General features: G+C 51.2%; 1 protein-coding gene across 2 annotated transcripts in view; it reads left to right on the forward strand.

Moving 5' to 3' along the window:
* SPTB (spectrin beta, erythrocytic) overlaps nt 1–27,965 on the forward strand; it is a 147,219-nt gene that overhangs the window by 41,599 nt on the left and 77,655 nt on the right. For both annotated transcript variants that reach the window (XM_051838741.3, XM_051838742.3), the window contains exon 2: nt 24,384–24,585. In XM_051838741.3, the coding sequence (XP_051694701.3) occupies nt 24,438–24,585 (148 nt within the window). In that variant the 5' untranslated portion in view covers nt 24,384–24,437. The remainder of the gene's footprint in view (nt 1–24,383; nt 24,586–27,965) is intronic.

The raw sequence follows: 27,965 nt of genomic DNA on the forward strand, positions 1-27,965 counted from the left end.
CACGCCCAGATAACACCTGGGGGCTCAGGAAGAGTGCGTCTCCTAGGCGCACTCCCAGCCTGGGTGGGTTACGGATCTCTCTGGAGCTCTCTCGTGCCAGTGTACTGCTTGTTTTCCGTGCCTGCCTCTCTCTGTAACAAGGGAGTGTTACATGGAGTGAGAGCGAGTGTGCAGCAGTTCAAGGACGCACGTGCAGTCCCAGGGATGGGAGTTAGGGATACTGTGCAACTTTCTGGGTTTTTGGGTTTTTTTGTGGGGGAGCAGGGGAGGAGAAGAGCAAATCTGAATCTTCCGAGTGAGAAGTGTGAATGGGAAGCTGTGACCTCCACTTCGTGTCCACTGAAGCCCTGTGCGTGTGCATGTGGGTTCTGGAAATTGATCATCAGAGGCGCTTCGCCCAGAAGGTGTGCTGTCAGGCCAGCGTCAACCAGGTGTCTGTTGCATGCTACACTTTGCTTCTCGTGTTGCAGGTCACCTTGTGCCTTGTGTGACTTTGGGCAAGTTCCTTAACTTCTGTGTCAGTTTCTCCATGTATAAAATGGACAAGTGCAACATCACTCCGGGGAGCGCACTGATGATGAGGGGACCTTCATCTAGGAGGCACTTAGCATAGTGTCTGACCGGCACTGAGTACTCTTTGAACAGGACTGCGATTGCTTTCCTTGTTTGTATTTTTTGACCACAGTATTTCCCAAACATCTGTTGTTATTACATTTTCCTATTGTCTATTGGCACCAGATCCCTTCACATATAGAAAGACACCTCAAAAAGTTATGGAAAGTAGAATTAAAAGATAAGTCTACTTTGGTGCAAAAATTTTTTTGAAGATTTATCTTTTGTTTATTTGAAAGGCAGAGTTACAGGGGGTGGGGGGAGAGAGAGAGAGAGATCTTCTATCCACTGGTTTACTCCCCAAATGGTTACAACGGCCAGGGCCATAGTCAGGAGCTTCTTCCTGATCTCCCATGAGGGTGCAGGGGCCCAAGCACCTGGGCCATCTTCTGCTGCTTTCCCGGGCCACAGCAGAGAGCTGGATCAGAAGTGGAGCAGCCGGGACTCGAATGGGCACCCATATGGGATGCCAGCATCACAGGCAGAGGCTTAACCTATTAAGCCACAGTGATGCCCCCTCCAAATTTTTTTTTAAATCCATGCAGTTTTTCTATAATGTGCATTTTTCATGACATTTTGAAATACCACTTTGTAGATAATTTACAGCTGAGATTATTAATTCCCTGGCAATCAAAACTAACTATGATAATAAGACAGACTGGGTTTTCTACTTCATTATTTTCATGCCATGATACTACTCAGCAACTCTGGGAGAACATGACATCACATATTCAGCATAAGGATTCTCTGCTTAGCCTAGATACACCATTTTTGAAAAATATTTATTTATACAGTTTACTTGAAAGAGAGAACAGGAAACAGAGAGAGAGAGAGAGAGATCTTTCATTCCCTGGTTCACTCCGCAGATGCCCACAGCAGTCCAGGTTGGACCAGGCCAAGGCCAGGAGCCAGGAACTCAACCAGGGTCTCCCATGTGGGAGGTAGGGACCCAGTCGTTTGAGCCATCACCTGCTACCTCCCAGGGAAGATGCAAGAATTTGAGGATGGGTAGAATTCTACTATTGTTGGATCTCACCTGCAGCCTTTTTAGCTGAGATTTTTTTTTTGTTATTAATCACTTTTATAATTAAAAACAGACTAATAAAACACATTAGGCTGGCTGAAAGACACTAGCAATTAATATGGCTCTGTCTAAACAAAGCCTCGTTCTGGAATGGGAAACTGGTGTCTGGAGGGGGGTTGGAGGGTGCTGGTGGCTGCTTAGAGGGTCCCCTGAGGAAACTGGGCAAATTCCAAACTGAGCAAGGAAAGGTTCGGGTGAAGGCCTGTGAGCTCATGCTAAGAGCAGAAGGTTGGTGCTGGCATTCTCCAAGCCTGCCACCTGGCACTGGGCAGGTGAGCCAGCGAGCTTTTCTCCGCTACGCAAACCCAGTCTTCTCTGGGAACCGAGCTCCTCAGGTGGGCACGAGTACAGATGGCTTTCTTCCAGAGAAGGCAGCCGCTGGAGCCAGCCCGAAGCCTTACCCATGCCTTTCTTCTAGCACCAGCAGCTAAGGGTTGTGATGAGAATAAGGGCATGGTGACCAAGCAGAAACGAGAAAACGGGGAAGTTGCTGCTTTGTTTGTTGCAAAGAATTCTAGCAAACTGGCCAACGCTGATTTCGACGTTTCCCTTCGGTGGAGTAACAATAGCTCTCTCTGTGTTGGAGGGAAGGAAGGTGGTGGCAGCTGTGTGACCACTCCCGTGTCCCCCTGAGCAGTGCCTGTCGCCGAATCTTGGACACCACGGTAGAGAGTGCCTCCTTGCGTCTGCTTCTGGCCCCTTAAGAACTTTGAGGGTGCAGCAGTTCAGGGCTGCTTGTTTCGATCAGAGACCTGTCGTAGAGGTCCCACAGACACCCAGAAAGGACAAGACGGCCAAGGCTTGTGTATGTGCCAGGTTAACATTGGATGACATGATGGAATTAAAAGATAAGTTTATTTTGTTGCCAAGAAATATGGAATCTGTGCACTTTTTTTTTTTTTCATAATACACAACTTGCCATGAAGTTTTGTAGTTTTGTTTTGTTTTGTTTTTGAGAGGTGGAGAAAGAGAGTTCCCCGGGGCCAGCGCTGTGGCATGGTGGGTTAACGCCCTGGCCTGAAGCGCCAGCATCCCATATGGGCACCAGTTCAAGTCCTGGCTGCTCTACTTCCAATCCAGCTCTCTGTTATGGCCTGGGAAAGCAGTAGAAGATGGCTCAAGTCCTTGGGCCCCTGCTCCCCTGTGGGAGACCTGTAAGAAGCTCCTGGCTCCTGGCTTTGGATCGGCACAACTCCAGCCATTGCAGCCAATTGGGGAGTGAACCATCGAATGGAAGACCTCTTCTCTCTCTCTCTCTTTCTCTCTGCCTCTCCTCTCTCTGTGTAACTCTGATTTTCAAATAAATAAATCTTGAAAGAGAGAGAGTTCCCTCTGCTGGTTCACTCCTCAGATGCCTGGAATGATGAAGATGAGGGAGGTCTGAGGCCAGGAGCCAAGAGCTGAATCCAGATCTCCCACAGGGGTGTCAGGATCCCAATCCCCAGAGCCATCACCTGCTTTCTCCTGGGATCTGCACTAGCAAGAAGCTGGCATCAGGAGCCAGAGCCGGGAATCAAACCCGGGCACCCCAGTGTGGAACACAGGCATCCTAACCACTAGGCTGATTGCCTGCCCCTGCCATGAACTTTTGGAAAAACCTTCATATGCATGACTTTCAAAATTTGGGGGTACCAAAATAAACATATCTTTTAATTCCATTTTCCCAGAATATTGTGAAGTATCGTCATATTTCTGATAGAATATCTCTACTTCTCTGTTCTTGTAAATTTTTAAAAATTTATTTGAGGGGCCAGCATTGTGGTATAGCGGGTAAAGTTGCTGCCTGCAGTGCCGCTTCCGAAAAGGGCACCGGTTCAAGTCCTGGCTGCTCCACTTCCAATCCAGCTCTCTTCTATGGCCTGGGAAAGCAGTAGAAGATGGCCCAAGTCCTTGGGCCCCTGCCCCCATGTGGGAAGATCTGGAGGAAGCTCCTGGCTCCTGGCTTCGGATCAGCCTAGCTCCAGCCGTTGTGGCCAATTGGGGAGTGAACCAGTGGATGGAAGACTTCGCTCTCTCTTTCTCTCTCTCTCTGCCTCTCCTTCTCTCTACTTGTAACTCTGACTAAAAATGTATTCGAAGGGCAGAGAGACAGAAAGAAAAATAAAAAAATACAGAGGTCTCTCATCTGCTGGTTTACTTCCCTCAATGCCCATAACAATTGCAGCTGAGCCGGGCCATAGCCAGGAATCCAACCCAAGTCTCTCACGGGGGTGGCAGGGACCCAGGTACTTGATTCATCTGCTGCCTCCCAGGGTGCACATCAGCCCAGAGCTAGAATTAGGAGCAGAGCCAGGCCCTGAACCCAGGCACTCTGATGTGAGAATGAGCATCCCAACCAGCGTCTTAATCGCCATGCAAACTTTCTGCCCCTACCTCTCTTCTTCTCCATGTTCCCACTCTTATTCACCATCAGAAATGGGGGAAAGGTTGTTGCTTTACCATCTAGGAAAATGAAGCCCAAAGATGGGCTCAGGTTCTATTCTTCTGAGCCCTGGAACCAGCCACACTTAGGGCAGTGCTGAGAGCCCTCACAGTATTCAGGGCCCCCGCTGTGTGCCAGACGATCTGTTAAGGAAATGAAGCCCACAATCCTTTCTGATCCAAACAGCAGAGCTGTGAGGCAATGATAATGATTGACTGCATTTGTAGAAGAAAGAGGGAGTTGCAAGCGTGGCAAGCAGTAGCCATAGTGGTTAGGTCTGGACTCGTCCCAGCCAGTCTAACTCCACCTGTACCTAACAAGTGCACCAGACTGCCTGGCTCACTTCCCCAGGTCAACATCGCCTTAATCTGCTATTTCTAGTATGGAGTCCCCTGTGTGCTACCCTCTGGTTCTTTTGTGGAAGCCGGCTTGATCTCTTGCTGAATGCGGGAGGGGGCATTAATACTCTTGGATGGGGAAGGCTCTGCAGAAAGCTCATGGAAAATGTGTCTGAAATTTTGTTTGCACCAAAGTAAGCTTCTCTTGCAATTCTACACATGTTGAAGGCTCTAGTACTGTGATAGGCATTTAGGGCTTGCTCGCTATTTCAGCAGTGACCACTCACATTTCGGATGAGTTTCCCTGGCTTACACATCCACCACCCTGGCCATGAACACACACACACACACACACACACACACACGCGCGCGCGCGCGCGCACACACGCCTTCCTAGGGACAGCAGCCACTTGGCAACTCATTCCACCTCTTGCACCAGGCAGGCTCTTGGGAATCAGGCCACTTGAAGAGAGGAATGTGGGAGCAGTTGCTTTGCAAGCAGCTCGGCTGATGACGGAGTAAAGCCAGGCTGATGTGCTGTGCAGCTGGGAGTTTCTGGGTAGCCCGTTGACAGTGCTGGGAACCTGGGGTGCCTCGGGCGCGGCTGTCTCTGGGTGATAGCATTTGCCGCGCTCTTGAGCAGATAGGAGGAGAGGGTTATCAACCCACGGCACCTTAGGGAGCCTTCTGCAAGGAACCCTCTTTCTGGTTCCACACACCATGGTTTCCCTTCTGCCATCAGAGACTTGTGCTGTGGGGGAGAGAGACCCTAAAAGCAGAGAGAGGTGGGGCTCACAAAGGGACCTGGGGGGTTGGATGTAGACATTGACCTTCTGACTGCCGCCTGTCTGTTCCGGAAACCTCACCCCACCTTGCTTTCTGTGATGCTTTGAGGGGTGGGAGGAGAAGGGGAGGACATGTGCTTAGTGACCACCACAAGAAATGTGGATCTGACCCAGGCTGGAGACCCTGAAATCTCAGGGCATGGATTCAGTGTGACCCCACAGGCCTCCTGGGCCTCCCAGCATAGATCATCTTTCTTTCCTGTTGCCTTTCTGGAAGCTCGCGTTGCCTGGTGTGGAGCTGGACATGCAAGAATTTGTCTTGGATGAGCTCACATCTGTTTATAACCTTCCCGTTCCCCTGATGTCCACATTCCTGCCTACAGAGGCCGCAGGCATTGTGGGCAAGGGCAGGTGCTCTGAGCAACCCTGCCTGGGTTTGAACACTGGCTCCGGCACTTACAGGCTGAAGTTCAAGTTCCTGAACCCAGTGTGCCTCAGTTTCCTGACCTATCAAATGGGCATGATGAGAGTAGCTGCCTCTCAGGGTTGTTCTGAGGATTGGAATGGCTGGTGTTTGCAAGTCCAGGGCCTGGTGCAGGGTAAATGCTCCATAAATATTTGACGACGGCAGCATCACAGCTGGAGAACTTCACTGCCTGTGAGCAGGTGAGGGGATGGTAGGACAGACAGGAGAAAGTGGTTTTTCCAGCTGTGCCGATGAGGAAGGCATCGATGACCTGCCCAGTCCCACCATTAGTGGTAGGTGCTGTCTCAGTTTGTTCTTTGCCTTAAGCAGTGGGCAAAACGTTGGTGAAAACAGTGGAATGTACAGGTCACATGTGGACCTTGTCCCATCGCTGATCTCTCTTCTGTTGAAGATTTTATGTATTTGAAAGGCACAGTTACCGAGTCAGTGGAAAGAGAAAGAGGGGGGTCTTCCATCCACTGGTCACTCCCCAGATATCTATAATGGCAGGTGCTGGACCAGGCCAAAGCCAGGAGCCAAGAGCTTCTTCCAGGTCTCCCACATGGGTGCAGGGGCCCAAGAACTCAGGCCATCCTCCTCTGCTTTCCCAGGCCATTAGCAGGGAGCTGCCAGTCTCAAACCAGTGCCCATATGGGATGCTGGCACTGCAGGTGGTGGCTTTACCCACTATCCCTCAATACCTGCCCCTGATCTCCCTCCTCTTTGGCCCGGTGTTTGATACACAGACCGGCACAGAAGCAAGGGGCTCAGTCTACATGTGCCCACCTGTAAGAATGGGGCAGAAAGGACACTGGGAATGATGCGTGGGTTGGCCAGGGAGGCACTGGGACAGGTGTTGTCCAAGTTGCAAGGAGTCTTCCTGGAATGACCTGCGCTTTTTTTCTGGGAGCTGGAGTGAGCACAGCTGTCTGCATTTCTCTGCAAGGTCCAGGGCTGGGACTTAGCCCACCTCAGGGGTGGGTGTCTGCCTGTGCCATTGAGGCAGTCAGCGTCCATATGACTGTCAAGACTGTCTCATCTTTAATATTAAAGATGCTTTGGGACCTTTAAGCCTTGAATCTTAACAAAGGCCACAAACATCTCCGCTCGGCCGACTCTCACTCCCTAGGCAGGGCAGACGAGCAAGCGCATTCACCTTGTGGGGTGCTCTCTGCAGCCGCTGTGGGGCAGGAGAGGGCCTGAGGGGGCAAGGGGCCATTTAACCATTTCTCTGGATTTTGCTTTTAAAGCAAAATTTATTTATTTGAAGGGCAGAGTGATAGGGGCAGGTGAGAGGGAGAGTCAGAGAGATCTACCTGCTGGTTCACTCCCCAAATGTCTGTGATGTTGGGGCTAGGCCAGACTGAAGCCAGAAGCCAGGAACTCCCATCCGGGTCTCCCACGTGGGTGCAGGGGCCCAAGGACTTGGGCCATCTTCCACTGCTTTCCCAGGTGCATTAGCTGTGAGCTGGATGGGAGGCAGAGCAGCTGGGAGTTGAACCACCATCCTGATATGGGCCGCTAGCGTCGCAGGCTGCAGCTTAATGCACGGTGCCACAGTGCTGGCCCCCACTCTCTTTGTCTTCTGCGAAGGAAGAGCTTTCCTCCTGGGTCCGTGCACCTGCAGCAGAGCACAAACCACACTCTGAGAGCAGCCGAGTCCCAGCATCGCCTCTGCCACCGAAGCCTTGGGTCATAAACTTCGTCTCTAAGTCTTGGTTTGCCACGGTGAAATTAAGACAACAGTACCTTCCCACCTGCCTCACAGGAGGATAGAGGATCAAAGAAAAATGGCAGGAGGAAACTTTCAATACACTTTGTTATTAGCACCCTGCGTGGAGGCCTGAGCTACCAGGAAGGCTTCTTAGACTTTTAAATTCGAGAGTGCTTCAGAAAGTTCATGGAAAATGGAATGAAAAGATAACTTTATTTTGGTGTCAAAAATTTTTGAAATCTGGGCTTCATTTTTTCATAATACACATTTTCCTTAAAGTGTTTGGAGTACCCTCATCTACTTTCTTGCCTCTTAAATCCCTCTATTTATGCCTGTCTTTTGACCCTGTCATAATTCTGTCTTGTTGAGTCATTATTTATACCAGGTCTTAGGCAGCTGAGAGCAGTATTTCTGTCTGTTTCCTGCTTATGCCTCTGTCAAAGTGCCCGGCTTAAGAAAAACCCTCTCATTATTTGAAAATAAATTCCAATAATTATGTTACATTATTAGTACCAGAGCAGTTAATAACAGTGAGTTTGCAAGGTAACAGGTGCTCAGTAAACACTTGTTTTTAGTATTTTTATTTATGCCGGGTTTTGAGTTTTAATATTTTGTTTCTAGGTTTATTGAGGTATAATTCAAATACAGTAAAATTCACTTCTTGCTGCACATTCATATAGCATTTGTTTTACAGTTTGAAATTTGTATGTATTTGAGAGGCAGAGAGAGATACACACAGAAAGAGGGAGAGTGCACTCGCATACACTGGTTCATTCCCCAAATGCTTACCACGACTAAGACTGGGCCAGGCTGAAGCTGGGAGCCAGGAGCTCAGTCCTGGAACCCTGAGCCACTTGAGCCATCACTGCTGCCTCCCAGGATCCACATGAGCAGGAAGCCAGCGTCAGGAGCCTGAGCCGGGTACTGAGCTCAGTATTCCAGTGGAGGACGTGGGCACCTCAACTGGGGAGTGAACCAGTGGATGGAAGACCCCTCTGTATGTCTGTCTGTCTGTCTGTCTGTCTCTATCTCTCTCTCTGCCTCCCCTTCTCTCTCTGTGTAACTCTGACTTTCAAATAAATAAATAAATAACATCTTTAAAAAAAAAGACAAAGTGGGTTCCAGGGTGTGGGGGAAAGAGTCATGGAGGAAGGACGGCTCACGGGGACAGGGTGCAATCGGATAGGCAGAGTAACTTCTAAGGTTCAATCCACAGTAGGATACTCACGGTTGACAAGAATTATTTGAGTGTTTCAAAACAGCTACTAGAGAGGATTTTGAATGCTCCCAACAAAGCAATAAAATCTGAGTTCAAAGTTATGCCGATTATCCTTCACTGATCATTATGCATGCTACCAGGGTTCTTCAGAAAGTTCATGGAAAACTGAATTACAAATGAGTTCATTTTGGCGCAAGATTCTTCTCATGGCATTATGAAAAAAAATAAGAGTGGATTTCTTTTAAGATTTATTTATTATTTGAAAGGCAGAGTTAGAGAGAGAGGCAGAAGCAGAGAGAGAGGAGAGAGAGGGGAGAGAGGGGAGAGAGAGAGAGAGAGAGAGAGCGCTTCCATCTGCTGGTTCACTTCCTAAATGGATGCAATGGGTGGAGCTGTGCCAATCCGAAGCCAGAAGCCAGGGGCTTCTTCCAGATCTACCACGCAGGTGCAGAGACACAAGGACTTGGGCCATTTTCTACTGCTTTCCCAGGCCATAGCAGAGCTGGATTGGAAGTGGAGCAGCTGGGACTTAAACCAGCACCCATATGGGATTCTGGCGCTGCAGGCTAGGGCTTTAACTTGCTGTGCCACAGCACCGGCCCATGTACACGTGTTTTCAAAACATTTTCTCCCAGTCTGCAGCTTGTATTTTCATTCTTTTAACAGTGTATTTTGGAAAGCAGATGTTATTAATTTTGGTGGTAAACTGTATTAAATATTTCTTTTATAATACTGGGTATATTATGAATTGTACTTTTTGGTGTTGTACCTAAAACATTTTGCTTAACCCAATATTGCAAAGATTTTCTCCTTTTTTACCCTAGAATTTATATAGCTGTAGGTTTTACTTTTAGATATATATGCATACATAATCTATCTTGAGACGGTTTCTCTCTGTGGTGTGAGGTATAGGTTGAGGTTCAATGTTGTTGGTATGTGGATGTCCAGTTGTTCCAGCACCATTTGTTAAAAAGACTCTCCTTTCTCCATTAAGGTGCTTTTGCACCTGTGTCAGCATCGCTTGACCTTATTTGTCTGTCTGTTTGTGGACTCTATTCCATCTGTATGTGTGTCTGTCCTTTTGCCATCTGAAGTTTTCTTGATAACCATACCTTTATGGTAAATTTTGAAATCGGATAACGTGAATCTTCTGGTTTTTCTTCATTAAATTATTTCCTGTGTTCTATTTTCTTTGCCCTTCAATAAAAATTGTAGAACTAGCTTGTTGATTTCTACCAAAATGTCCTGCCTGCCCTTTGATGGGCATTGCATTGAATTTATAAATCAATGCAAGGAGAGCTGACACTGAGCAATATTGGATCTTCTGACCCCTAGGAATGGTATAGCTCTTCAGTTATTTAGATCTTCTTTTGTAGTTTGCACCCTATAGATCTTTGAATATATTTTGATATATTTATAGATAAATATTTAATGGGTTTAAGGGTTCTGTTGTTCAGTAAAAGTGCATTGAATTCATGAGTAAACAGTTCCAGCCTACTTCTGAGAGCTTGTCTTGATTATGCAACGAAACAGAAGCTGCTGGAAAATTTATTAGTCCCTTGGTTATGGACAGGAAGCAGCGAGGCTAAGAGGTCTGATTAGAACTCTGGGAGGCAGGAAACCTGGGTTTCATCCTGACACCCTTGCTGCACTTTCTCTTAAAAAAAAAAATATATGGGGACCGGCACTGTGGCACAGCAGGTTAAGCTGCTGTCTGCAGTGCTGACATCCCATTTGAGCACCAGTTTGAGCCCCGGCTGCTCTACTTCCGATCCAGTTCCCTGCTAATGTCCCTAGGAAAGCACATCCATTCACTGGTTCACTCCCCTACGCGGCTGCAACAGCCAAGATTGGGCCAGCCAGGAGCTCCATCCAGGTCTCCAACGTGGGTATCAGGGGCCCAAACACTTGGCCCATTTTCCACTGCATCCCCAGGTACATTAGCAGGGAGCCGGACCAGAGGCAAAGCAGCTGATACACAAACTAGCACCCATACAGGATGCTGGCCCCACAGGCAGCAGCTCTAACCACTATGCCACAACGCCAGCCCTGGGATGTGGGTGTCTTAACCTCTGAGCTAAACACAAGCCCCTTCCTGCACATTCTTTCACTCTGGACAGCTCCTTCTCCCTGACTGGGGTCTGCCTCCTAGCACAAGTCTTCCATTAAGAAGTCTACACCTCTCGGGGCCTCTCTAGCTTTCTTGGCAGTTGCAATAGCCAGTTGCCTCCCTTGCATGATTTGAAGGCTAAGTAGCCTGTCTGACCAACCATTTCTCACCTGTTGGTCTGTTTTGCTTCCTAACCTGCCTCTTTCACAACCTCTCTTCTGAGTCCCTTGAGTAAGATAGTATATTGTCACAAGGCCCTTCTTCAGGTGTATTCCCTGAAAGGAGTAATCTTTGTCTTGGAAAGGTAAACACTTGCATTTGTTGCATACAATTAACGTGTACTAATGGAGCAACTGCAGGGCACAATGGATTTTTGGACCTCCACAGTGATAATGGCATCCGTTCCTTTAAGAATTGTGTCTCGAAAGCCAATGAGGTCTTCCACGTCCATTTTTGCTTGGAAGTGGGGCTGGGAGGCAGATGTGAAGAAATGCAGACTGCAATGACAAGAAACCCCACCTAATGAGGACTTTCCCAGGAGAATACGTGGACCCCACCCACACACTTGACACTGAGAGACACTGCAGTGATTGTAGATAACAAGAGCTTGGCCGTGGGGTCCTCTTCATATAGTTTCACTGAATCTGTGCAGCAACTTTATGTGGTAGGTGGTGGATGTATTAGTTAAGTACTCTAACTGCTTTTTTTTTAATGTTTTTGTTTTTGTTTTTTTGACAGGCAGATTTAGACAGAGAGGGAGAGACAGAGAGAAAGGTCTTCCTTCCGTTGGTTCACCCCCCAAATGGCCGCTACAGCCAGCACTGCGCCAATCCGAAGGCAGGAGCCAGGTGCCTCTCCTGGTCTCCCATGGGGTGCAGGGCCCAAGCACTTGGGCCATCCTCCACTGCACTCCCGGGCCACAGCAGAGAGCTGGCCAGGAAGAGGGGCAACCGGGACAGAATCCAGCGCCCCGACCGGGACTAGAACCCGGTGTGCTGGCGCTGCAGGTGGAGGATTAGCCTAGTGAGCTGCAGTGCCGGCCTCTAACTGCTTTCATAAAGAACTTTATTTCTTGCTTGCATCACAGGGAAGTAAACCAGTGCAAAGCAAGGGGCCCACTTTGCACCCCACAGTCATCCAGAAAATCAGGTTCCTTCGCCTGTTGTTGATCCCACCCTGTTGATTCTGGGAGTTTGGGGGAAAGAAGAAAAGATCAGTGGGGAAGGTTTCTGTGGTTAGGACCTTGAAGTGGTGTGTGACTTTCTGCTCACACAGAACCTCAGCCTCACCTGGCCGCAAAGGAGACTGGCAGTGTCTCTAAGCTGTGCTCCGAGGAGGAGTAGGAGCGGGTATTGGCAGGCCCCAGCAGTCAGTGCCACCCTAGTACAGAATGTTCCTCCCCCCCTCTACAGATGGGGAAACTGAGGTTCAGAGTGTTGAAGTGACTTAGGAAAGGACACACAGCCAGCAGGTATGGGAGTTAGGATTTCAACCTGGGTCTTCTGCTGTGAGACAATAAGAATAATAGTAGCAGCATTGGTAAGAATACCTAACCATTTATGAGTGTGGGTGTGTAGTAAATGGGGCAGTGTGCATCACAGTCTTAGTAAACCAGGTTCCCATCCTAGCCCTGGGCTCCACTGCCGGCAAGAGCCAGATAATTTTCCTGAGCGCTGGGCCAGCAGAGTGACCGCATGAGCCAGGGGCTGGTGCTCCCCGATCCGTGGAGGCCAGGGAAGGGGACCAAATAGACCTTAGCGGTGGTTCATGGCAGGGGCTGACTGCTGGGCCTACAACAGACTGTGCTTGCTTTGCTCAACACGGGGGCTGCCCCTGGGAGGCACCTGCCCACGTGTCCCCAGAGAATGGGCCCTTGGAGCCAGGCCCGGTGCCGTGGGTAAGGATGGGAAGATCTCTGGTCAGCCCTTGTTCCCCTAGGAGTCCTTGTGGGCCCCAAGGAACTTTGAAAAGATGAATTTTAATTTGATGATTTGAAGAACTCGAGCATGAATGAGTAACTGCATTGGCACCCATAACTTATATATTATTTATAGGTTAGACTTTTAAAATAGCCCTCTTAGTTTATGTGGCAGAGATGTGGGGATGGAAACTCTTCTGTGACTGACATTTCTGTGACACGGAAAACAAAATATAAAAGATTTCTCTGCTAAGTAGGGTAGGGCTTCCCCATCTAGAAGGGTTCTGAGTGAGAAGTTGCTTCTTTCATCAGTTTTTAAAATTGTATGTTTATTTACTTGAGAGGCAGAGAGGAGAAGGGTTTTGAGACAGAGAGAGCTCCCATCCTTTGGTTCAGTCTTCAGTGCCCACAGTGGCTGAGGCTGGCCCAAGCCAGGGACCAAGAGCTCAATCCAGGTCTCCCACATGGGCAGCAGGCACTCTCCCACTTGAGCCATCCCTGCTGCCCCCCAGGGTCTGCATTAGCAGGAAGCTGGAGTCAGGAGCCATCGCCCGGAGCCAACCCAAGTGCTGTGATGGGGCACGTGGATGTCCTCGCTGGCATCTTAACCACAGGCCAAGCTCTTGCCCTTCGTCTGTTTGGGTGAGGAAGTGGAGGTGGGGTTTGAGTGGAGCTGCTCTGAAGGGTCTCAAGATACGTAGAGTTTTGTAGGACTTGGCCCTGTTGCCACTGCCTTTCCCTTCTGCCACAGTCCAGCAGAAGAGGAAGAGGCAGCTAGGAATGCGTGGTTGAGGTCGCAGGAACACCAGTGACAACCTCAGGACGCTGGACATGATCTCAGGGCACCACAAGTAGAAGCGGCATTTCCAGCCCCCTCACCACCTTGACCCCCAACTTGTAATGTGTTCTATACAAGTTGTCCCCTTAAGCAACAGCTCTCTGCATTACTCAGTTTTCATTGACTGATTCTACAAACTGTTTTTAGCCACACTTGGTGTTACCTAGTTTTCTGCTAGGCTACTGGGGCAAAAAAGAATGAATGATTGTCCCTGGCACCGTCAACAGGGAGAGATAGAGAAATGGATTCTTATCCCAACACGTGGCAAGTGCTTTGATGGAAGGTGAACATCAAATGAGATGGGAACACAAAAGAACCCAGCTCCCTGCTGCACAGGAGAGTCATGGAGCTGGAAGCCTTCTTGAAGGACAAGCAGGCAGGGCTGAGTTCTGAAGAATAAGACATTATTCCGCAAGAGAAGGAAGGCTTTCCAGACCTAGGGAACTGCATGCCCAGAAACTGTTTTCAGAAAGAACTGGGAATAATGGGATTCAGTATGGCTGGAATGCAGGACGGGAGGAATAGAGGGGAAGGATTGGGTAATGAGGTTGGGGCCAGATCACCAAGGGCTTTGCTTGTGAGCTATTACTGCTTTTGTATTTCTCCTGAGACAGAGAAAAGACATTACGGTATGGAAGTGACACTACCATATTTGTGTTCTAGAATGATCTTTCTGGCTACTTGCAGAGGGTAGAGTGTGCTGAGAGACAGAAGAGCAGCCAGGGATGCAGAGAATTAAGCAGGAAACCAGTGCACTTGACGTGATGGTAGCCGGAAGTGAGGCAGTGGAGATGGAGAACAGAGCCTGGAGTGGCGCAGGAGGAGCTGACTGGATGAGGAGCATGACCTTGGGCCTGGCCTCGAGCCGTTGGGATATCGGTGACAGGAAACGTGGCAAGGACAGAACTGGAAACAGTGATTTTGGAGTCGTGTTGTGTATGAGGCTGGATGTTCAGCAACAGGTGGACGTGATGGGTTCAGGAGAGCATTTGGCAGCCATTAGCATGAGACAGGAGTTCAAGTCATGGGAGTGAAGGGGACAGAAGCGTGTGTAGACAAAGAAGTGAGGAAGGAGTAGAATTGGGGGCAACATCACTGTCCACGAGACAGGTATAGAGAGAGCAACCCACAGATCGGGTCAAGAGGGAAGGCCACAAAGTTACAAAGACAAAGGAAACGATTTCACTTTTGACTTGGCCAGCAGAACTTAGTGCAGCTGAGAAATCAAGATTAGATCAGAAAAGTATCTCTTGCTTGAAGCAACAAGGAAGGGAAGGGACTGTGGCCTTCGGTGAGAATAGCTCATGAGGGGTGGGGAGGCCGGAGTGCAGGGAATGCAGGAGTGAGTTGGGTGCGGGAGGAGGAAGCTGTCATGAGTGTAGATAAGTAGATTGTGTCTATTTTTGCCTCAGGGGCACGGGCTAAGGTCATCATACTTCTCTAAATTCATCATCATCATCCTCCAGGCCCGTCCCCTTGGCTGCTTGGCTGGTTGGTTGGTTGGTTGATTTCCTGTTATCATCATTGTTCTTTTCTGTTCTCACTCCACATAAAGGCCACCGTTTTTGTGAATTGAGTATTTGCGTATGTTCTGATATGTGGGTCGTTTGAGCATTGTGTGAAGGGCGTGTTGTAGATCTCAGTCTGGTTCTCCTTCGTTCTGTCCAGCACCGTGTTTGTAAGAGCTTCCATAAGGTGTCCTCCCTGCACATCACCATCTATTCCTGGCGTTCTCTAGCCTGCCTGTGAAGCCTCCCTGTTGGGTTTTTTAAACTTTAATTTTAATTTTTTTAAAACAATGGGAAGCGGGAAGATAGAGGGAGAGGGAGTTTGCTTCCCAGATGTCTGTAGTGGCCCGGGCAGGGCTGTGCCAAACCCAGGAGCCAGGAACTCAGTCCAGGTCTCCCCGACATGAGTGGCAGGAACCCGACCACTTGAGCTGTCACCAGAGCCTCCCAAGGTCCACATTGGCAGGAAACAGGAATCAGGAGGCAGAGCTGGGAATCAAACTCTAGTATAGGATGTGGGTGTTTGAAGCAGCAAACACCTGCTCCTCGTTGTTGTTGTTGTTGTTGTTGTTGTTGTTTTTTACAGGCAGAGTTAGAGAGAGACAGAGAGAAAGGTCTTCCTTCTGTTGGTTCACCCCCAAATGGCTGCTACGGCCAGCGCGCTGCACCGATCCGAACTCAGGAGCCAGGTGCTCCCTCCTGGTCTCCCATGGGGTTGTGGTCTCCCAAGCACTTGGGCCATCCTCCACTGCTCTCCCGGGCCACAGCAGAGAGCTGGACTGGAAGACGAGCAACCGGGACAGAATCCGGCGCCCCAACTGGGACTAGAACCCAGGGTACCTGTGCTGCAGGTGGAGGATTAGCCTAGTGAGCCATGGACCAGCCCTCATTGTTGCTTTAACTTGTATTTCTTGGGTCACTAATGAGCTTGAGTGTCTCTTGATAGAGGCTTTGATTTTTGGGTTTCATCTTCTGTAAATCTCACTCTCATGTCTTTGGCAACTTGGTCAAGAAGTTTGGCTTTGAAAGGGGGGAGCCGGGAATAGCAGGGAAAAGTTTATTTAAGATGGGAAAGACCTGAGCACGTTTAGTGGAGGTGGAAGGGAGAAAAAGCTCTCTCTGGGACTTAAGGGATGGACAGGAGGCAGGATTGTGAGGGGAACTGAGCAGGGGGATCTGGTACACAGGTCATCACCAGCTTTCCCTGTGCCCGTCTTGACTGCCCCCTCTACTTGGGCCTGCAGGCAGTGGAGGGTCCTCACTGGGTGGGAGGAGCAAGGCTGCCTCATCAGATTCTGCAAAAATGCTCTATATTGCATTTCTCAATGTTTGAAAATTCTATGTGTTTTCAATGGAAAAGAGGAGGCGAGAAATTCTAACTTTCGGTGAAGGGCTGTGGCACACATGTAGTTAGCTGTAGAGGTACCTGACCTCACAGTGGTGCTGAAGGGGTCCCCTGGACCCTCCCTCCTGGTTGGAATAGCATTGGCATGAGGGAGAGCACAGCTCAGAATCAGATGGCATGGGGCTTTCATGCCTACAGAGTAGGGCTGTGTCATTACGAGGGGCTGAGGGTGGATAGAGAAGGATCTGTCCACAAGTCCAGGCAGGAAGTGGCAAGGGCTGACGTGAAGTGGAAGCTAAGAGGGCCATGAATGCACTCTACAGAGGCCTTGGTGATGAACAAATATGGAGCAAGTGCTCAGAACACGGCTATGGGATGACTGAGCTGTTGAGTGCATGGGGCAAGGAACCTAGTGGGATGCAGACCCGTAAAGATGGCCCAGGGTTTGAGATTATGTCTCTAGGAGGAGGGTGATTTTTACTGAGCACCTCTTATGTCCCAGGCACTGGAAGGCAATCATAAATAAGGTAGACATACCTGCTGCCTGTGAATCTAGGCAGGAAAAGGGAAATGAAATATGTAATCAAGAAATGTATGAAAAAGTTACACTTATGAGTGCTATGGAGTCAGATAGAGTGTTGAGACCAAGGTTAGCGGGGACATGTGTTAGATGACCAGGGAGGACTTCCACAAGGGAGCAATATCTAAGAAGAGACCCTAGGGGGCTGGCACTGTGGCATGGAAAGTGAATCCTCTACCTGCATGCTTGCATCCCTTATGAGCACCCATACAAGTCCTGGCTGCTCCACTTCTGATCTAACTCCCTGCTAATGTGCCTGGGAAAGCAGCAGAAGATGGCCCAAGAGTTTGGGCCCCTACACCTATGTGGGAGACCCAGAAGAAGTTCCTGGCTCCTAGTTTCTACCTGGCACAGCTGACTCTTTGGGGAATGAACCAGCAGATGGAAGTATGCTAAGTTCAGTTATGACCAGGGTGTATGGCTGTATTTTTCAAATTTATTATTAAGTGTAAATTTTATGAAAATTTTTATTATATAAAATTTGCAGTATATCCCAAATATAGAGAATAGTATCATGACACCCCCCCCATGAGCAGTCCCCCAAAGCCAGCTCTCACTAGGGAATTCTTACTTGTTTCATCTGCTTTCTGCTCTGCTGAGGCAAATCCACACACCATGTCCCCCACTGCGCTCTTGGCCATCACTAAAAAATATGTTCATTTTCTTACATAACCACAATGTCATTATCACAGCTAACACAATTGACTCGAACTCCTGGTTATCATCCAGGACTGAGTCTGTAGTTCACATATCTATGGTTGTCTCAAAAACACGTTTTGATAGTTGCTTGATTCAAGATCCACACAAGGTACACATTATATTCAATTTTTACATCTCTGAAGTCTCTTATCTACAGGAGCCCCTCCTCCCTGCCTCTCTTCTGTCTGTTTTACAGCCATTGGTGTGTTCAGGGTACTGAGTCAGGTGTCTGCAGAGTGGCCCACGTCTGGGTTGTCTCTGCTTCCTCATGTTGTCATTAACTCGTCTCTTGATGTCCTGTAATTCCTGGAAACAGGGAGTTAGCTCTAAGGACTTGAGTAGATGGAAGTTCAGTGCTTTTGGTGCTCTTCAAGTTGCAGCATATCAGCAGGCACACGGGGCTTCGTGACACCGGGCTTCACAGGTGAATTAAGACGTCTGTTGGAAAGTTGCTCATCAATCAGTTTGTCTAACGATTTTTTAAAGTATTTTATTTATTTGAAATGCAAGTAGACACACAGAGAGAGACAGAGACCTTCCATCTGCTGGTTCACTCCCCAAATGGCCACAAGGATCAGAACCAGTGCAGGTCAAAGCCAAGAGACAAGAACTCCATTCGGGTCTCCTATATGGGTGGCAGGGGCCCAAGTACCCAAGCACTTGGGTCATCTTCTGCTGCTTTCCCAGGCTCCTTAGCAGGGAGCTGGTTAGGAATGGGATGCTGGAGTCACAGGTGGCAGCTGAACTGTGTCACAACAACCAGCCCCAACTTTATTTTTTGATGATCTTTTATGAATAAATTGTTCATTAGAAATATTACTGCAATAGTTATTTCAAAGCAATAATTTCAACCTATTCTTGAGCACTTCCAATGTTAAGACCTCACTACAGGGGCTGGTGCTGTGGTGCAATGGGTTAAACTACTACATGTGATGCCAGCATCCCATGTGGGCAGTGGTTCAAGTCCCAGCTACTCCACTTCTGATCCAGCTCCCTGCTAATGCACCAGGGAAAGCAGCAGAGGATAGTCCAAGTGCTTGAGGTCCCTACCAGCCACGTGGGAGACCTGGATGGAGTTCCTGGCTCCCAGCTTTGGCCTGACGCAGCCCTGGCCAGGTATGGCCATTTGGGGAGTGAACCAGTGGATGGAAGATCAATATCTCTGTCTCTCTCTCTAACTCTGCCTGTCAAATAAATAAATCATTTTATTAAAAAAAAAAAAAAGACCTTACTGTATTGTTGAGGCCTCACTAACTCCCACAGTTTTCATCCTTATGAAAGAAGAGAAATTGAGCACTCAGCTTGTCAGTTCAACCACCGTAGAATGTTACTTGTTCTGGGGGAAGTGGCCAGTGACTGTCTTGAAAGAAATGAGTTGGGAGGTAAGAGGAGGTAGGCCTGGGTAGTGATGCCTTTCTGAAAATGCCGATGTTGGCCGGCGCCGTGGCTCAATAGGCTAATCCTCCACCTTGCGGCGCCGGCACACCGGGTTCTAGTCCCGGTCGGGGCGCCGGATTCTGTCCCGGTTGCCCCTCTTCCAGGCCAGCTCTCTGCTATGGCCAGGGAGTGCAGTGGAGGATGGCCCAGGTGCTTGGGCCCTGCACCCCATGGGAGACCAGGAAAAAGCACCTGGATCCTGGCTCCTGCCATCGGATCAGCGCGGTGCGCCGGCTGCAGCGGCGGCCATTGGAGGGTGAACCAACGGCAAAAAGGAAGACCTTTCTCTCTCTGTCTCTCTCTCTCACTGTCCACTCTGCCTGTCAAAAAAAAAAAAAAAAAAAAGTTGAAAATGCCGATGTTGGCCCAGAATCCCAAGAGCGGTGGCAACTATGTAGAGGCTGAGATTTTCTCATGTGAACTGCTTGGGGCAGAAGTACTTTGGATTTTTTTTCATGTTTTTGGAGTATTTGCATGTAGTGCATTTTGAGATATTTGGGAAAGGGATCCAAGTCTAAACACAAGACTCATTTATGTTTCATGTCTACTTTGTACACAGCCTGAAGGTGATTCTTTATGATTATTTGTGGTACACCTGCCCTGTGACTGTGAATCCATGACATAAGGTCAGCTGCTTAAGACGGCTTGGTTTGGGGAGCATTTCCAATTCTGGATTTTTTTGCATTATGAGTACCTCCCTCTACTTGCTTTTAGTCATTCCCAGGGGACATTTGCCCCTGAGCAGGCAGTGAGGGGCTGACAGGTGCAGTTGTTAAGACAGAAGGCTGATGAGCCAGTGCCTGGGCAGAGCCGAGCGGCACCTTTCCCAGCCAAATCCCTGTAAGAAGGGCTGGAGCCGTGGTGCCACCCACCACACCCTTCTAGCAGCTGCAGCGTAGCTTGAGCCAGCTTTGGTAGGAGAGTTTTCCATGATGCAGGTAGACAGGTGCTGACATGTGGGCCTCAAGTCCCTGCCTGATGACAGAAACCAGAGCAGAAGGGTCTGGGAAAGGCCACAGCACTGGACTGGGTGACCAGGGTATTGCAGCTGCATGGAGATCCTTCATAGCGGCCACCATGAATAAGAATCTTGGGACTTTAAGAACCTCAGCTGGGAAGAATCTTGGGACTTTAAGAACCTCAGCTGGGGCCAGGGCTGTGGCACCTCCTCCTACAGCGCTGGTTTGAGTCCCGGCTGCTCCTCTTTGGATCCAGATCTCTTCTATGGCTTAGGAAAGCAATAGAAGATGGCCCAAGTATTTGGGCCCCTGCACCCAGGTGAGAGACCTGGAAGAAGCTCCTGGCTCCTGGCTTCGGATCGGCCCAGCTTTGGCCATTGTGGCCATTTGGAGAGTGAACCAGTGGGTGGAAGACCTCTCTCTCTCTCCCCGCCTCCCCCCTCTCTAATTCTGCCTTTCAAATAAATAAATAAATCTTAAAAAAAAAATCTAAGCTATACGCTGTCACTGAATAGGAATGGGAACTGCAGAGGTGCGTGGGGGAGGGGAAGAGCTGGGTGCACCTGCTGGAAGGGTCGCCCACAGGCCGCATGCCTGCCTGGGCCTCACTGTCACCCACAGTGCTGAAGCTGCCTGGTTCTGCTGTCTCAGGAACCATGCGCTCAGCCTTAGCCATACTGAACCTGAGCTATAATTTTTTTTTTCCTTTTTAAATTTTTATTTATGTGAGAGAGAGAGAGAGAGAGAGAGAGAGAGTGCCAAAGCCAGGAACTGAGAATTCAATCCAGGTCCCATGTGAGTGGCAGGAACCCAGCTGCTTGAACCATCACCTGCTGCCTCCCATGGTGCACATTAGCAGGAAGCCAGCATCAGGAGCTGGAGCAAATCCTCCAGGGACACTGAGGCAGGGGCTGCCCAGCTGCCAGAGTCAAGTGCACAGGTGAGGCAGCTGCACATCCCTGGCCTGGAGTCCGACGCCTTGGTGAGGGGCTGGAGGCTGAGCTGCCTCTTAGGCCTTCTGTCCTGGGCTCAAGGACAGGGCCAAGAGGTACAGTTTAGGGTCTATGTTAGCCCTGTACTTGCCATCCCGTGTGACTCTGGATGGGCCACGGGAGACAGATAGCTGTGTCTCAGGAATACAACCAGGTCCGCTCCTCACCAAGTCCCCCCAGCCCCGGGGTGGGGGTTGGGGTGGGGGAGACTCTTACAGGTCCTTTCTGTGGTCACAACCCCTCCCACCCTCCACCCCCACCAAACCGTGCTGCTTTACTGCCAAGCCCAGAAGGGGCCAAGGTGACAGTCAAGTGACACCAAGGATGCACTGGGTTGGACTTGGCTTCAGGCACTATCTTTGGGGGCTTTTCTGGAATAACCATCTGGAGCTTGCCTGTTCTCTCTCTGCTTCTGACACCTGATTCTCCGGGGAGCTGCCGCACCTGAGCACTGGGCCCCTCCCCCAAGCCCTTGACTGTGGTGGATGCAACAGCAGGGGTCAGGGCAAGGTGGGGGCAGGAGGGAGACCACTTTGCTTTCCTTGTGTTCAGGAGCCTTCCCAAAACAAACACACACACACACACCAGACAGAGTTGTGCATTCAGACCCACAAAGGTGTTCTCCCCGCTCCTGGCAGAGCCGGCCTGGCTGCCGCCTGCTCCGAGCCTAGTTGCTGGAGGGACGGCATTTCTAAGCAGGCGGGGTGGCTGTCGAAGTGGCAGCTCCTCTACACCTGCGGCCATCAATCTCGCGGGCACGCCGGGCCTGCCTGCCAAGCTCATCTTTCTGGGGCAGACTTATTTACGGAGCCACGGCAAAGGTAATCTCACTCCCCGGCCCCACGCCCAGGGCCTCTCTTGGCTAGTCTTAAATATAGCCCAGGACGAAGAGAGAGAGCCAGGCTCTGGTTACTGCCCGTGCCCTGGGCCTGAGCTCACCTCGCTTCCCAAGACTGACCACTCAGGGTGGACTGTGGTCAGCCTGCCCAGTTCACTGTGGCTCAGAGCTGGGAGCCAGTGACCATTCATTCCCCTTGAGGGAGGGGGCCAGGCGTGGGGAGTAAGACTCCTTCCCAGCTCTTTGTGGAGCAATTGAATGGGAAATCTCAACCCTTGGAAGCATGTGTCTGCCTGTGGAGGAAGACAGGTTGCTCTGAGGGACAAGAGCAGTCTGGGGGCGCAGTCCTGGCTCTGTTGGGCGTGCAGAATCCAGGGTGATGCCTGGTTTCCCACCATGAACCTTCCCCTCCCCGGCCCAGCCCTGACAGCTGGGGAGTGCCCCACGTCCACCCTCATGTTCCCCACCTGCTCCCCTAAAACCCATCCAGTGGATGGGGGCACACAGGGCTGCAGTCTGGCCTTCGCTCCTGGCCACAGCAGGATGACCTTGGGGAGGCCCCGTCCTGTCTGTGGTCTTGGGTTTTATTTTATCCCTCTTGTGCAATTAAAGTGCATCGTTCTGGCTCCTGTCTTACCTCAAAGGGATGTGGTGGGATTGATTAATCAGGTTGGGGGAAGAAAGGCTAAGTGACTCAGTGACAGCCGCAGCCCTGTGAGCAGGCGGGGACCGGTGTGCGCGTGGCCCCTGCGTGTGCTGGCTGCGGTGGGTGTGTGTTGGAGGCCTGCAGTGGCGGATGCGGGCCTGCTGGATGGGAGCCCATGTGTGTGTGTGTGTATGTGTGTGTGGTTCCCGCCTCAGCCCCCGAGGTGTCGACACTCGTCTGCTCAAAGCTCTCTTGGGTGGGAAGGCCCTGGCCCTGTTTCCTCTCGCAGACTTCATCTTGGAGTCCCTTACGCACGCTCCTGGTGGAAACACTTGAGCGGCAGGCACAGTAGAGGGAGGAGCCGATTCCCAAGGGCCCAGGGCACTCAGCACCGCGCCCAGCCTCCCCCTGCCTCGTCTTCTTTTTTAGAAATTTCATTTACTTGGGAAGCAGAGATTCAGAGGGAGACAGAGACAGGCAGAACTCTCAGCCACTGGTTCACACTCCCACTAGCTACAACAGCCAGGGCAGGGCTGGCGCTGAAGCCAGGAGCTCCATCCAGGTCTCCCATGTGGGTGCAGGGGCCCAAGCACTTGAGCCTCCCAGGGTGTGATTTAGCGGAAGTTGGACTCAGCAAGAGCAGAGCTGGGATTTGAACCCAGGGAGTCCAGAGGGACGTGGGCATCTTAACCCTCAGGCCCAATGCCCACAACTCTAGTCACTTCTTAAGGCTCCTCCATCTTGTCCTGCTCTTTTTCACCTTTAGGACTGTGCACCTGCTCTCTGTGCAATCTGGACAGTTGTCCCTTTCCATCTGTCCCTGCACGGGTCCTTCCAAGCTTCCTTTAGGAATCAGCTTAACCTTCCTTCTCCCAGCACCCAGCGCCTGCTCGGAGTCTCCAAGCACACTCGGTTCCCTCCCAGTCCTGGCACACAGCACCTTTCCTGGTAGTTGCGTGCTTAATTCTCTCTTTCTAGGATATAAGCTCCTAAGGACGCAGCCCTTCTTGTCTTACTCATAGTTGCCCAGCACTGTGCCGGCCACCTCTCCAGGGCTTGGTGCGTGTTTGAATTACTTGTGAATGAATGAATGGGTGAGTGATTGAACCTGATACAAGAGGCCGGAGTGAGGACTCGGTGCGTCTGATGATACCCCAGCTGTGTTGCACGGACACCGGGCCCACAGCGCCATCACCTGCTGGCTTCCTTTACCACCATGGTGCAGGTGGCCTGGATGGGACAGCAGCTGCCCTGGGTGGCGTGGGCCCTCCTGCGACCGGTACCACTTCAGAGAAGGCAAAAACAGAGTGAAGATTTCTGAATCTCAGCCGCTGCGAAAGCTGGTATCGACTGGCTGTCCCCAGTGCTGCTGTCTGGGGTGCTGGTGCCTCCGTGGCTGCCTGGCGCTCCTGTCCGCGTCTCCCACTGACTCACCTTGGAGTGGGACTCGGCCCACTTCTAACTTACCCCCTCTCCTTGCCTGACCCTGGCGCCCCCACCCCAGGCAGGGTCTAGCCCCAGTCCACTAAGTAGGGGCTGCCCCTCCCCAGCCCCTGGCTCCGGAGCAAGCGGCTGACGGCGACCGAGGGCGCCACCTGCTGGCCGCCCACACCCTCACTGCCCACAGCTCTCCGTCCCCGTCCCCGCCACCGCAGCTCCTGGGGCTGCCGCCACCGCCGCCGCTGCGGCTACAGCTGCACTATTTTATAACCAACGACCCAGAGCGCCCGGGCGGGAGGCATGCCTCGCAGATGACATGGCTCTGTGCTGCGCACGCCGGCGTCCGACGCTGGTGGCCGCCCCCGGGCTGAGTTCCCCCGAGGCGGCGCGAGGGGTCGGGAGCTGCCCCTCTGACTGTGTCGCTGTCCCCCAGGGACCCTTCCATGAGGACTGAGGCAGGCGTCGCTGCTGAGAGGAGCCTGCTGACATGACATCGGCCACGGAGTTTGAGAACGTGGGCAACCAGCCGCCGTACAGCCGGGTCAATGCCCGCTGGGACGCCCCGGACGACGAACTGGATAATGACAACAGCTCGGCCAGGCTCTTCGAGAGGTCCCGGATCAAGACCTTGGCAGGTACTGTTGGGCGCCTGTGGGGTCGGGGGAGCGTTCACACGCCCCTCCCCCCTCTGGCGAGTCCCACGTGGGCTATGGGGAGTCTGTGCATGGCTGTGATGGAGAGGGTGCCCCTGACTCAGAGAGGCTGGCCCCTAGCCAGGGACAGGGCTGTGCGTGCCTCTGCCCCAGGCACCCCCTCCCCAATTCCTGTGTCCCCCAGGTGCCTCTGAGAAGCAGGTGGGCCCTGCCCTGCCCCTCTGTCTCGTGTGCCCTGTGGCCAAAGTCAGACATCAAAGTCCCACAGCTGGGTGGCTGACGGGCGGCACAGCTGGGCACAGGTGTGCGGGGCCTCACTGTGCGCCCGGACTTCCTGCCGAGGTCTGGAGAGGGGCTTGGTATAGTCCTGTCTGCGATGCCCAAAGGAGAGTGACTTGATGGGAAACAGAAGGGAAAGATCTCCCCACACTGCCTGTTAAAGGAGGACTGTGTGGAGGGGGACTCTCCTCCTCCAACTGGGACTGGGTTTTTAATTAGCAAGCCAGTAATGGATCTCTCTCACTGTGTGTGTGTGTGTGAGAGAGAGAGAGAGAGAGACAGAGATGGAGAGATAATATCTTCAACCTCTAGCGGAGGCTCTTGCCTCCTGGAACTTGGGCCAGCAAAGGGAGTTTAAGTCCTGTAGCTGATGTTTGTGCCTCAGGGAGAAGGGGCTGGATTCCTTCCCTGCTCCGCCTGTCACCAGCCCCGATGGGACCGGTGTCCACCGTTGCTGAATGTCCCCATCACCTCCTGTGTCAGAGGGCACTTTTCCCCACAGCACATTCTGGAGTGGTCGCCCCCCGCCACCCCCACACTCTCGCGCCCCATCTGAAGTCCATGGTCATTTGCTCTGTCTTCATCCTCTCCTCCCTGGAAGACCTTGAGACATGGGTAGGGCCTAGGCCCGGTGAGGCCTTCTGACCTTTCACCTCAGGAATGTCTAGACTTTTCATCCCAGAAAAGGAATAAAAAGGTCGCAGTGCCTTGTCTTCCCTGTTGCAATGGAGAGACTCCATTTGGATGCTTGGCTTTGTTGGTCTGGCCTCTCTCTCTCTCTCTCTCTCTCTCTCTCTCTCTCTCTCTCTCTCTCCCCCTCCCTCCCCCTCTCCTGGCTGGATTCGGCATCAGTGACCTTCATGATACAGGTGAAGAAGGGTGGGTACCATATTCCATAAAGCTTGCTGAAGGATGGCATGGGGTGGGGCCTGTCCTCAGTGGAGAGACTCATTGATCTGTTTCACAGATACCCTAATTTAAGAAACCAAGGTAAATTCCATCTTAACAATTCTTCATTGTTCTCCCACTAAGTTTAAAGCTAAATCCCTGGCCAGACATGAAAGGAGAGAGGGGAACCACAGAGATGAATTCAATATTAGTACCTGTCTCTAAGGAGTTCATAATCTATTAGGGGAGAATGAACTATGTTCACAATTAATTAGCATGAGTAGAATCAGAGAAGAACTGTGGGCAAGGCACATAAATCAAATAGCAATGAGAGAGCCAAAGGAGGCGACACAAGGACAGTCGGAATAGTTCCTGGAGGAGGCAGCCCTTGGGCTGGGGTGGAAGGGGGGTGTGAGCTGACGGGCAGGTAGGCAGGTCTGACGTGCTGCTGGACATGGGCTCAGGAGATAAGCCTCAGAGACATCCACACAAGACACCTAACGGCCAGTTTTAGGATGATCTGGAAAGAGCTGTCACTGACCGTGGCTGTGCTCAGAAAACCCCTCTTCACCAGGGGTGGGCATCTCACCCACCCAGGATTTGAAAGCACCCCAGGGACGGGGCATGTCCCAGAGGGTGGAGTAACACCCCTGCACCTGGATGACTCAACAAGTCAACACAGGAGTCTGAGGCCCTTTCAAGACTTTTACTAACAACCTATGCAGTTTCGTGCCTTTCTCCCCTTGGGAGTCCACTTGGCGTGGCCTGTGCCAGAAGCTAAAGCTATGGACAGGTCCAGAGTAGAGTGGCCAATTGGATGCACTCCGCCCAGTGGGTAGAGCAGAGAGAGGGAGCGGGTCAGTCTGCCCCAGTCTTCACTCCTTGACATGTTTTCCCTTCAGTGCTGTCTCTGGGGACACCTTAGCAGCCTGGGTAGGGGTTAGCCCTTCCCGAGGAGCCTCAGGAAGTGGACTCTGCCTTGGATCCGTCTTTCAGCCTGCTCTAGAGCTTCCCTGTCACAGGAACCTGAGGCAGGCGGGCATCCAGCCCTGTCTCTTGCACAACGGAGGCAGTTTGCTGAGTGGGTACATGAGGTACTTCAGAAACGCATGAGAAATGAAGGAAGAGATACTTTTATTGTGGTGCAATTTTTTTAAAGATTTATTTATTTATTTATTTGAAACTCAGAGTTAGAGAAAGGAGAGGCAGAGAGAGAGAGAGAGATCTTCCATCCAGATTCACTCCGTAATTGGCTGCAATGGCCAGAGCTGCGCCAATCCAAAGCCAGGAGCCAGGAGCTTCTTGCAGGTTTCCCACGTGGGTGAAGGGGCCTAAGGACCTGGGCCATCTTCTACTGCTTTCCCAGGCCACAGCAGAGAGCTGGATCAGAAGAAGAGCAGCCAGGACTTGAAACGGCGCCCATATGGAATGCCGGCACTGCAGGCGGTGGCTTTTCCTGCTACACCACAGTGCCAACCCCAGCTTCCTGTTTTATAAGATAGAATCATAGTGCTTTCCCAAGTTCATTACAATCAAAGAAGATACAGCCCCTCTGTTTCTGAGAGTTCCTTATCCATGGACTCAACCCTGCGGGGAGGGGAAATATTAGTGGAAACAAAAGCCTCTGAGCCGTGTGAACAAACGCTTGCCTAGGACATACGCTGTGAATCCGATCTTTCCCTGGTAGTAGGTATTGTAAGTCCTCTGGAGATGAGGCTCGTGGGAGCGTGTGCATAGGTTGTATGCAAATACTATACCATACTACACAGTGACCTTGAGCCACCATGGGTTTTTGGTACCCCTGGGGGGTCCTGGACTGTACTAAGAACATTTCCCGTAGGTACTTTCTCTTCTCCTAACTTCAGACATTGGAGATCACGCGCTCAGTGCTCCAATCATCACCCGCGCTCTCCTTTGCGGAGAAAAGCTAGATAAACAAGAGAAACCCAAGGACTAGGGAAACTGAGTTAATTCCGTGCTCCACATCTACGCCCAGATCTTAGGCTCATGGGAAGGAAGCCCCGTTCCCACAGCTGTTTTTGCATGGGGGCAGCCTGTCCAGGGTCTAGCTGTGTCCTGGCCATCCGCCAGCTGACCATGGGAGGCCCAGAGGATGAAGGCTGATGGGCCACATCGGGAGCCCTCCCCCGTGGGTCCATCTGCACTTAGTAACCTGTGGTTAGAGCACCTCACTG

Source organism: Oryctolagus cuniculus, chromosome 20 (assembly GCF_051225735.1).
Source record: "Oryctolagus cuniculus isolate XC-2025 breed Fujian yellow rabbit chromosome 20, ASM5122573v1, whole genome shotgun sequence".
Lineage (NCBI taxonomy): Eukaryota > Metazoa > Chordata > Mammalia > Lagomorpha > Leporidae > Oryctolagus > Oryctolagus cuniculus.